The sequence below is a fragment of the Channa argus genome, chromosome 10 (assembly GCF_033026475.1).
Source record: "Channa argus isolate prfri chromosome 10, Channa argus male v1.0, whole genome shotgun sequence".
NCBI lineage: Eukaryota > Metazoa > Chordata > Actinopteri > Anabantiformes > Channidae > Channa > Channa argus.
The window spans coordinates 22,855,555-22,868,220 of NC_090206.1; the positions used below are offsets into that span (position 1 = coordinate 22,855,555).

The following is a 12,666-nucleotide window of genomic DNA, read 5'->3' on the forward strand; positions in this document are numbered from 1 at the left end:
AATAGGTTTCTCTCTACCACTAATCAATCTCATATCATTCATACCAATATCAGTAAATAGAACAAGTGTTTTTAGATTTAAAAAAAGGATCGCTTGACTAACAGAATAGGCAGCGTGGTGGTGGAGTGGTTTACAGTGCTGCCATACAGCTATGTCCCCTTCCCGCTTCGAATCCCCGGCTAGCAACGTCATTTCTGCATGGTTAAATGGTTTGGATAGTCTGTGTAGGGTCTCTCTGTGTTGGACCTAAGGTAGACTGGAGACCTGTCCAGGGTGTATCCTGCCTCTCACTCTATGACAGCTGAATAGGCTCAAGACCCCCAAGACCGTAAACAGGATCAGTGGTTACAGATGTGTGAAAAACACATTTTCATTAACTACTATACATGAAATACAGGTACCCATAAATGGAAAATAAATCTTTTAGGAAATAAAGGTGTTATTATGACGCTATAAAACATATTTTACTCTTAATAGATAACACATCACATTATGTGGTTACTACAATGGTGAACAGATTTTTTTATATGCTACATAATGAAATATTATTCACAGTATATGCATATCAGGTGTGTTTCAAATTTCAAAGTACACAATTGTGATACAGTTTATAACTAGCTTCCAGAGCCTGTGGGTTACAAAGCCCAAATCAATCAACTCAAAAGTGACATCCAAATTACAGCTCCATAGGGTTTCCATGACAACAGTGAGCTGAGAAAAAAAAAAGGGGTGTGAGAGCAGACGAAGAGCGAGGTGAAAGTAGCTGGAGGGGATGATGTGTTAATCCTTGCCCTCATCATCACACACGCTTCGTCAGCTGACTAAACAAACACGGAAAAAGTTTCTCTGCTAGGTTGCCTTGTGAAAGGACACCAGAATGAACAACAACAGATTCCAAAAGGTATTATACAGTAAGACCATATTTAAGAGCGCAGTCACTGTAAACATCTGTCGGATTCCATCTTTGCCATTTCTGTCTGTCTCTCAGTACCAAGGATTTAATTCACACTTTTCCCCCCCCATTTATCAGAGGTGTACGGTTTCTCCTATTGACTCCTCTAATCTACAATAAATATAAAATATGAGGTTTATGTATGCATGTATAAATATAAAAGTGCATATTATTGCCGTAGAAATGCCTTTGCTGGTTAATTTCCCTATGGGATCAATTAAGTAGTTTGAATGTTGAATCTGAATCTTGAAGTATTGTAAAGTAGGTTTTGTTTTTATAACAAATAGTTCTAAATGGGCCTTGGATGTCCTGATTTTCCTTTTTAAACCCATCACACAAAAACATAATACTAGAGATGTCCTAGGTGTGACAGAGTTTAATATTTCCACATGTATTTTAGAAGAAAGAAAAAATATTTGACTTTACTCACTGGCAGTAAATAATAGTAGCATCTCAGTACTAATCAATTAATTAATTAATTAAATCCTTGTTCCCTTTTGGACTTGAATGCTGCTTTTTAGAATATTTACCAACCTGTAAGGTGAAATACATTCTGTTGCATTTCTTTTTGGGGATCACTACAAAGATTGGCTTTACAGCTAAATGTAAACAGCCTCTCGCTTCTCGCTTTAGTTCTGCTGGTGAACTGTGTCTTTCCATCAACACCCAGACAAATGAGATATTTTAGGCCTGAGCTTATAGTGTGCCAGAACCTGCCTGTCCTTAGACCTCCTTGTCCAAAGCTGTTTCCTGGACAAGTAAACACCTGTCCAAAGAGACTCAGGAGAGGAGAAGCACTGACACCGTATCCTGTCATGGGTACGAGCTGAGGAAATACCATCCTGTACGACAGGGCGTTATATAACCACTGGAAATAGCACAGGCCTCTTCAACAATGACACCAATGTTTCTTTTCAGGTTTGTGCCAACTGTCCTATGGATTACGTTCTTATTTCTGAGCATATCTGCCACTTATACCCTTTTGACATGCAGTTGTATTAACAAAGAGAAAACATTGGGTGTTTCCTGAATCAGACATCAATTCCAAGCCCTTCTCTCAAACTGAGACACACTGGAAGCCCATACAGTTTTGCAAGTCAGGAAGAGTTGAGTCAGACTGTACAAAGCATTATGCTTGAACGGGGAGTAAATATGTTTACAGAAAACGGGGAGCAAAGTCCAAAGTGACCACAACTACACCATATTTTAAGGATCAATTTAAAGGATTATTACTTTAAATAACTGCATTATGTCTTTTTACCTGGAGCTGAATCATTGCAAAAATCACTGGAATCATATTTATTTACGTACAATTTGCACACATGCCCAGAGTCAAATGCTGCATAAACAGTGTACTAAACACACACACACTTCAGTATTTTATAAGAATTCCTTGTCATGACAGAACCAGTCAAGCAGCTCCTTCTGAAACCAGCTGACACTGTCCCTTGTCTTACCCCCATCTCCAGCAGCACCTTTTTCAACCCTTTCGTGAATGAAACCTTGTTGATGCACAGCCAGCATGAAGACAGCACACAAAACACACAAACTGACACACCCACACATTCACAAGAAAAAAAAAAAAAACAGTATATTTAAAATTAACACATGCACTTGGCTTTGTTGCCAAGCAACAAAGTAGAAGTCGTGGTTCAATGAGAGTGTTGTATTTGGATACAGACCAGTTGTGTTTAACAGTTGAGCTATTGTTGCTTAACTGAGACAGACTTATGCAAACTTCGACGATCATTTACTTATTTGTGCTGGCACTAAATCGGGCGATTTGTTGATGCAGAGAATGGCAGAATAACAGAGAGTGACACAAACGAAACGCACAGTGACACAGACAAACTGTCTTTTGGCAATGAAACCATCTTTCGTTACCAAAATTTCTAAAAACACAAAAAATTTGCCAATGAAAAAACAAGCATGCAGTGCTGTTCGAATCATCTGTCTCGCTTCTGTATTTACCAATCGTAACAGAGTAAGACTGGATTAACGCAAAACCCTTCTTTAGGTCATAAAAATCACGCTTACTTGTCCTGTTTACTTCCAGTGGAGTGAAAAAGTGGACATCCCCATACGTAGAAATGGCAGAAAAGAGTGAAAAAAAGAATGTGATGTGAGGAACACTGTTCCCGCGATGATGGAAGCTTGCTGATGTTTTGGGGGGGTGTGTCTGCATCAGGCACTAGTAGTAGGAATTCTGAGTGCAGCCCCATATCAGTCAGTTTTAAAGCAAAGCCTCATACTAGACAAAAAGCTAGACATTTTAAGGTATTGGATCCTTTAACAAGACAATGATCTGAAGCACAAAGGAAGAGTTTAAAACTATTAAATGAATGTTTCCAAGTCTCCAGTCTTCACTGAAATGCATTTGCCACCAAACCAAGTGACTTATGAAAACACTAACAGTGTCAATGTGTTACTCACATGCAGCATCAGCTGATGTGAGCCATGCTTTGCAATGACCTATGATTAAGAGTTGTTAATTTGCATGTAGCTGGAAATGGTTACAAAGGCCTAGATTAGTCATCAGTCCACAGTTAAACATATTGTCTATAAATGGAGACGATTTGGTACTATATCTACTCTCCACAGACGTTGGTGCCCAGCCAAGATCACCCCAAAGGCACAACACAGAATGCTCAACGAGGTAAAGAGAAGCCTAGAGTAACAGCTAAAGACGGAAAGGATTCATTGGAGTTGATTAACATCTTTGTTGTTGAGTCAACCATGTGGAAAACCTCGAACAGGCATGGTATCCACGACAAGACACCAAAGAGGAAGTCATTGCTCTCCAAAAACAACATTGCAGCATACCTGAAGTTCCCTGCATACCAAATGAAAACATCATCCCCACAGTAAAATAACGTGGAGGGAGCATCGTGATTTAAGGCTGTTTTGCTGCCTCTGGGAATCATCATTTGGGAGAGGAAAATGAATTCTCAAAGTTTATGAAGGCATACAAACGCATAATGTTAGGATGGCTGTCTGCAAGCTGAAGCTCACAAGAAGCTGGGTGATACAGCAGGACAACGACCCAATACGTTAGAGTGAATCTACTACAGAATGGCTTTGGAGACACAAAATCCACCCTTTATAGAGGCCCAATCAAAGCCCAGACCTGCACCAAAAAAAATAAATAAAATAAAATAAAAAAAAATTGCTGTAAAGTGACTTTAAAGGTCATTGACATGCTCAATGCTCTCTTGTTTTAACATCAGTCCACACAAAGCTCCTTAGAGATATCTAAATAAGTCGCCTTCCACCATGGATTGTTTTTTTATTTCAGTTTTCATCTCTCCCTTTGCATAGTCACTCACACACAAAAAAGTTTTTAAAAATATAAAGAAACAAAGTTGGAAAGTGGGATTTTGGTCTCAATACCGTTAAAATTTGTGAGCGAGGCTTCTGAAATAAGTCAATAAAATCAGATTACCCTGCTGCTCCATGTATATGCAAAAACGTTTCTTAGGTGCATATAATTGGGGAACTCTGTTCCTCAATTACCTGAAAAAGCGGATTTCTTTTAGTAACCTGGTTACTTAAGTGCATGTGAGAGGTGAGAGGGCCACAAAGGAGATTTGTTAGGTTTTAAAATTAAATTTGATTACTTTATGTATACACCAATCCAACTCAATGTAATAACCTGTGAAGGCTGACAAACCCATTTTGTTTTGCATTTTTATACAACTTAATTATTAAAGTGATTTTCAATAGCTTTCCTATCAACTTAAGCCCCACTTGGTTTACACTGCACTTCATTGTGGTTTAGAACAAAACAGTACACACACACACACGTTTAGTAATAAGGTAACAATGAAGCTTTAAGACTTACTTGGTGGTGGGGCGTGTTGACGTGTCTTGCAAGTCTCCAGGGTCAAACAGTTGGGAGCCTTTCAGTCCCAACTCCTCACAACCTCGCAGAAATACACTGAGGTTGTCCTATTTAAAAGACACACAATAGATGAAACATGCTGTTGGCAGACACATGAAGTGAGGTCAGCTCCATTACTGCACATGGTCGCAAGCACACACATGACAGACACACACACAAACTTACTAGTTTTCTGATTTAAGTCCTGCAATTATTGCAGAAAAAACATGATTGGCATAACAAGAAAGCCTGATAAAAACCACACACTATTACTCTAATTACACATGGACATATACTGTACACGCATGACAAATCATCATTTTATTGAAAAACTTTAATCTTGACCTTTTATAATATAAAACCAATTCTAATCTAAATTTGAAACCACAATTAAAACCCTTTACAGCGATATGTACTGGCCAAACTGACCACAACTGTCATTACACATATGAAACAAAGATACAGGTCATCAAATAGTATCCAGTCCGAGATTAATAAGCAAGGTCAAGATCCTCTTTAATCACACAAGCATCTGAACAGCGCTGGAGATCTCTCTGCCAACTCAACACACAGAGCGGAAATGCACAGGTAAAACATGACATGTCAAGAGTCCAAACTATTTTCCTAATGTGAAAAGGGTTAACTGTTCTCTCCTATACAGCCATGCAAACACAGAAACACAATCTAAACGCCGCATGAAAATCAGGATACCTGCTTGGAATGGGACACCACCACGTTTTGTGGCCACCTTCTGAGCACCTTCCTTTCTCATATTACCTAAACTTTCACTCCTTACCTTTTGCTTTTTCCACGTTTTTGCTGCTCCTCCTTCACCTGCTCGTCCTCAAATTCTCCTTCTCTCTCTTATTTATCATTTACACTACCCACCCCCCCATTTTCTCAGTCTCACTCCCTCTCTCTGCTCTCTGACAAACTCTTTGTTGGGTGCAACCTGAGCTGAGCTCTCCTCTGCAGTTCCCAGGTTCTCTCTCTCTCTCTCTCTGTGTTTCTGTCTCCCTATCTTTCAGAAGCCCACAGCCAAAGCCCATCCCTCTCCCATTCTCCCTCTCTCTGAATCTGTCACCATTTCCTCTCCACCCTGATTGTCCCAAACACTCTTTCCCTCTCTCTCTCTCTCACACACACACCAAAACAAACACTATTCACTTATATCCACATACAGCACAGTACAACATATACAAATCTGAATAAAAGTGCCACATTGAAAATGCACCATTTCTAGAGCAGAAACACAGAAAACTAAGAGACTTATTTATACACTCTAGCTTAAGACTTCATGCATGGCTATAAATGCATAAACAACCACACACACACACACACACACACACTTGTTCTCACGATCCTTTTCCACTTGTTGCAAAATACCCCCTTCAAACCCACCCTGCAGCTTCCTGTGTTTTTGGGACAGTGCCATCTCTACTCTCCTGATGATGCAACTCCACCCACACATAAACACACGACCTTCTCCCTGGCAGAGGACAACCTTTTTGCCATTATTACTTAAGAGAGGAGAGACAGACACACGCATAAACAACACACACGCACAAGCACACACACACACCCTCATCAAGATCCATTTTGTTTTTAAAATAAAGGCCTTTCAGGCTAATTATACAAGGGGCAATCCCAATTCTGTGTTGTGGCTCTATACAAAGCCCCTATCCAATCTGTTGGTGATTTTTGAAAAATAAATTCTTCTTTTCCTTTCGGCTGTTCCCTTTCAGGGGTCGCCACAGCGAATCATGTGCCTCCATCTAACCTTATTATCTGCATACTCTTCTCTCACACCAACTAACTTCATGTCCTCTCTCACTACATCCATAAATCTCCTCTTTGGTCTTCCTCTAGACGTCCTGCCTGGCAGCTATCTTCAAAACATCTAACATGAGCTGTCCCTCTGATGTCCTCATTAAAGCTAAAATTAATTCGATGAGGAGAATTACCCACAGACGTCCGTATTAATGGCAAAACACTTACAATGGAAAAGCAGATCCTTGCAAAAAGAAATCTTAAGGTTTTGAAAGCAAATTTTGGGCAATGACATGGGCGTCTCCATCTCCAGAAGAAAGAGGCTCATAATACGGGAACAAGCCAAAAGGGTGACAATAAGTTCTTTATTGTAAGATGTCTTCATCAGTATAAATAATAATAATATACACAGTATACTTACAGTAAATTCATAGTTAAAAATATTGTAATTATAAAATATATAATGGATTGGCAATAGCTTTTAGGTAAACTCCTCTATCTCAACGATGTAGGAAAAATGGTCTTGACTAAAATTATTTTTTTGTTTTTTTATAGCCCTTTCATAATGAACCATCAACAGTGAATAAATCATATTACAAATGGAGCAAACAATCGGATAAATTAATGAAATTGTCAAATTAATAAAAAAGTCAATTTTATTTAGTGTGTGCATCACTGTAAAGTTGCCTTGTGGCCCTAATCTTCATGTCTGGAAAACAGACACTTTAGTAGCAATTCATACGCTTCATTCACCTTTCAATTCTATCTGCACTACATGTCTGTATACACACTGTAGAACATGAGTATAACAGTCAAGCCATATAAAGCTGTCCATCAATCATGCTATAAGCAACCTGTTCAGATGAACATTGAGCCATGAAGGCTGCATTTATTTTTTACCCTTTATTTATTTGGGGTAGATTCAGTGAGAAAAACACACACACACACACACACACACACACACACACACACACACACACACACACACACACACACACACACACACACACACACACACACACACACACACACACACACACACAGTCTGATCAGCAGTTGGGGTTAAGGGTCTTGCTTCCAGGGCAAGTGGTGCTGATTAGTAAAGAGACAGGTAAAGCATTTGACTTGCCCTCACCCAGATTTCCAACCACAAGTTCACTTCTCTAACCTTTTAGGGGACCATTGCCCCCTGCTTTAATTACAAAACTTTAAATTCCTCAGAGACTAATTTTCCCATTAGCCCCTAACCAGGAAGGGGAAGGGGGAGTAGCCTGTGTTTTATTATGATGGGCCAGATAAGACCAGACTTGTTGTTTATGGGTTTCTCGCCTCTCTAATTGCAGCCAAGGGGAAGAAAAAAAAAGCCATAAGGCCTGTGCTGTTCAGACACAAATGTAACAGGAAGGTTACTTTTTGTTCATTTAATTTTTTTATCTTTTTATATGTCTTGAAACTACTAATGTAAACATCTGTAGTGAAACTTAACAAAACTCTCATTAAATACCTACAAACCATATTTTCTTGTTATGCAGCAAAGGGGAACTGTGCCCTTGTAAATAAGCTTTTTAATATGTTCCAATAATATATCTCTCAACCACTGCCGATTCATTAAACTGATGCTATTATCGCACACGTGCTATTTGCCTTGCCAACCTACCCCACAGCCCAAACATATGACGATATGGGAGATTACTGTAACATGTAGTACCCAACCAGCACTTGCAAGAAATTCCTGCAGCTACCTTAATGTTGCTGTAGGCCTCGTGGCAGCCTTCCGGGCCACTTTTATTCTTGTTTTTTTCATCAATTGAGTGTAAGTAAAATCCAGTCATTTTAATTGAAGGTGTGTGCTGCTGTTTAACATTGATGCGATTTGGTTAATTCTGAACACAGCTATATCCATAATTTTAAAAAGGGTACAATCAATTATCCAGCCACCTTTTTTATTTTTGTTATGTTTTACTCCCAATATTTACATGCCCTATTTGGAACAGTAGCGGACTGAGTGTTGAGCAAGTCAGGAAGGAAAGAGAGAAGGAAGTACATTTACTGTGAACTCTAAGATGATCAACTTTCAGGGTGCCTGTATTTACATGTCAGTACTGGGCCTGAAAGGCCACTTCATCCAGATCAAGGTCTTAGGTCATCATGAAAGGGCTCTACTATACAGCACTATACTCTACTGAAATGTATCAGTGTTCATGTCTAATGAAATCCACACGTTCTGATTCAATGCAAGACAAAGACTTAAACTTCCTAAATAAAACCAAAGGCAACAACATACAATATACGGTCAAGTTCAGACAAATAGATAACAGAACATATGCTGCTGTGGTCATATACCCACAGGGTGGTATATAACATTACCATATATAATGTGTTCCGTTAATCTGTGTCATCACACATGGCTACTGAGGGACACTTTGGCTATCGGAACTAAAACTCCGATCTTTCAGCTGCAGGTAGCTATAATCAAACCCTGGTGGATTATAATGGTTTCTGTCTGACCCACTAAACCTACATGTGCCATCATGATGATTGTTAGTGCTCACAGATCAGCTACAACATTTAAAAGCAGCTGGTGCTTTTAAATGTTTGGTTGACACAGTTCAGCATGGGCAGCTACACGGCACCAGACACAGTAAACTGTGGTGCAGCGTGCGTTCTGACACCTGTGAATAATGACCAGTATTCACTTTTTACTTTTTCCTGCTGATCCTTGTTCACCACGAAATTAAAAAACAACTGGGTGGCAGATCAGTGCATGTCTCTAGTAGTTGCCTTGGGTGAAACCATAGTTCAATAGTATCCTGATTTTCCATTCCACATCATACTGGCAAAGAAGAAAACAGTTAACTACAATTTGAATGTGTGACCAACCTTTTTATTTTGTTACATCTATGGCACTCTGTTATTAAAGCTTAGGCACTGTAAGACAGGTATGATTCATTAAGAAGCTGCATCTGTCATAATACTCATTGATGTAGCTTTAATATACAGTACATGTTTTGACAAATAAATACTGAAAAACAATCTGATAAGCTGATATAGGTAAAAGTCTCACAGTGTATGACTGTGTTGCTTGCAGCACTTTTATCTAAGTTTTCTGATTTGGCAGAAAACCTGAGAATATAGGCATGAAAGCTATAATCTCAGGTAACATAACGGGGTTGCCAACCAGTAAAACAATACCGCTGTGCAATAAGTGTGCAAAAAGTGTACACTTTTGCACATAATGCAAAGAAAAAATTAGGTTACATAAAGCTTTTAACATCAGAGAGATGCAGCCACAAAGCAAAGCAACATGAAGGGACAAAAGTATGAGACAGATGACAAGAAGTATTCTAGGAAAGACACTAAACTTGAATGCAAATCACTTACCAGGCCAGCTATAGGTGTTGGAAGTCTGTTTATTTTCTTCACCAGACCAGGCTTAATGGAGCTCAACAACCTAGCAACACAAACACACATACAGAGCTGAATTTTGACATAAAAAAAGTCACAATCACCTGTAACATCAACTTTAAACTCGTCCTCATGACACGTTGAGCTAAATATTTTAAAAAGCTAACAACATTTTTGAAGGTTAACAATGACACAGATCCTAAATCAGATTTGAGAATCACCGCTGCTATCTGGTTCCAGTAGACTTTACAACACAGTGAACTACACGGGTAAGGAGGTACAGTGCAGTACAGTACAGTACTTTATGTCCCTATGTTGTCATTACTCATTGAAAATTGAGTACTCAAAATTACAGTATAATCCTACAAACTTTCATTCATGAAAAAGCAGTTTCAGTTCCCACTTTTCACTCTCTTCCTCTTTCTGTATTTGGTTTCATCTTTTGTGTGTGTTTTCATCAGGTGTAATTGTAATGATGCAGCCCTGTCAAGATAAAACCCACCCTTGGAAACTCTTACAGTATTAGATATCGGCAGTCCTGTGATGTTCATGACATTACAGCAGGTATTTCAAAGTGAAGTGCAGCTTTTTTTTCCCCCCACGTAGCCTGCCTCATCTACTTTATATGAGTTACAACATTTTCCTGCTGTACAAGAATAACTTTCAACTTTCCCACGATAGTGTACTACAGTGTACTGTAGTCAGCAAAAGCAACACTGAAGACTGATTTCCACTTGTGAAAAACTGCCTAGAAGGAGAATAATGTTGCTGGTCGTTTTATGTACAAACCAGAACTATTAACAAAGGCAGAGCTTGTACGTCACCACTGACAGAAGAGAAGATGTTATTTAGAAAGCTGTATTTCACGAAGAGGAGGAAGTGGGAAAGGAGGCGGCAACCGTGTAATTTATGCAGGAAAAAACCCTGTAGAAGAGCCGCAGCAAGCGTAAGCGTGTGTGAGTGTGTGTCATTTCAGCAGCTCAACTCATTATGAGTGAGTAGGCTACAGTTTAAGTGTCGCTCCAGAGGATGCAGTCTCTAATCGTTGAACCACAGTGCTGCAACAAATCAGTGTACTTCTGAGAGAAATACCTGTTTGACTGCTAGTGTTACTCCTGTTAATGTTGAATCAAGTGTGGTTATTATGGGCCTGATGGTCTTTGTTTTTGTTTCACCCAGGGACTGTCAGGAGGTTATAATCCCGAAATCAACACACTGAAAAGCCTAAGCCTGACGGTATGTGTATAGTAGAATCAGAAACACCCACGGTATATTTCACTAGTACTAAGCACCAGTAAAAGTAAAGCATTATTTTCTTTAAAAGTTAAATAATAGGGATACAAGCTTAAGCGACGACTGAATTACTAGAGAGTCATGGCCAAAAATATCGGCCTTGCAATTCTGTCAGAAAATTCAACCCTTCTCTTATAAAATTGTTCCAATTGCAAACGTTTTGGTATTCACATGCTTATTGTTTGTGTTTGCACTGAAACAAAACACAAAAAAAGAAAAGAAAAGTCAAACTTGATAAAATTCACACAGAACTCAAAAATGGACTAGACAAAATTATTGGCACCTTGTAAAAATTGTAAGAAATAGTTGCCCCTGTAATTTGTATTTAGACACAGCTGTGTCAAGTAACAGGTGTGGGAAATATAGTAATTGCACTTCATCACAACCAGTTAAAATGGAGGAGATGTAACTCAAACAATATTAATGGGCGATAAAGAACCCTGATTAACTTGCAAAGAAATTCAAGCTGATCTGCAGACACAGGGTACAGCAGTGTCAGCTCGCACTATCCGTCGCCATCTGAATGTAAAGGGACACTATGGTAGGAGACCCAGGAGGACACCACTGCCAAGACGTATGTGACAAAACTACAATCCTTTGGGGAGAACGTACTGTGAACAGATGAGACAAAAGTCGAGCTCTTTGGTAAAGGACATCATGGTTTGCATAAAAAGAAAGGAGGCTTTCAAAGAAAAGAACCTGTCCCCACATTCAAACATGGTGGAGGTTTAAAGATGTTTTGGGGTTGCTTTGCTGCTTCTGGCACTGGATGCAATGACTCTGTAAATGGTACCATGGAATCTGATAATAACCAAAGAATTTTGGGGCGCAACGTAGTGGCTAGTGTCAGAAAGCTGCATCTCCACCAGAGGTCATGGGTCCTCCAGCAGGACAATGACCCGAAACACACTTCAAAAAGCACTCAGCAATGGTTACAAACAAAGCGGTGGAGAGTTCAGACAGGGCCACCAATGAGTCCAGATCTGAATCCCATAGAACAACCTGTGGAGAGATCTCCAAACAGCAGTTGGGAGAAGGCATCCTTCAAATGTGAATGACCTGGTGCAGTGTGCAACAGAAGAGTGGTCCAAAATTCCAGTACAGAGGAGAAACTCATTCAAGGTTACAGGAGGCGATTGATTTCAGTAATTTTGTCCAGTGCCATTTTAGGGTTCTGTGTGGAATTGTATCAGGTTTGACTTCTCTTCTGTTTTTTTTGAATGGGTCCAGTGCAAAAAAAAAAAAACAATAAGCACGTGAATACCAAAACATTCGCAATTGTAACAATATTTGGAGATAGGGTTTCATTGTCGGACAGGATGGCAAGGGCGCCAATATTTTTGGCCATGACTGTATATAAAAAAAA

General features: G+C 39.3%; 1 protein-coding gene across 16 annotated transcripts in view; it reads right to left on the reverse strand.

Annotated features, from left to right (window-relative positions):
- The window catches only part of LOC137133842 (LIM and calponin homology domains-containing protein 1-like), a 72,421-nt gene that overhangs the window by 36,456 nt on the left and 23,299 nt on the right, over positions 1–12,666 (reverse strand). For 15 of the 16 annotated variants that reach the window (XM_067517841.1, XM_067517838.1, XM_067517846.1 and 12 more), the window contains 2 exons: positions 9,984–10,053; positions 4,794–4,900 (listed from right to left, as the gene is read on the reverse strand). In XM_067517841.1, the coding sequence (XP_067373942.1) occupies positions 4,794–4,900; positions 9,984–10,053 (177 nt within the window). Of the gene's footprint in view, positions 1–4,793; positions 4,901–5,628; positions 5,828–9,983; positions 10,054–12,666 lie in introns of those variants that run through there. The other variant, XM_067517850.1, reaches the window with a different exon arrangement.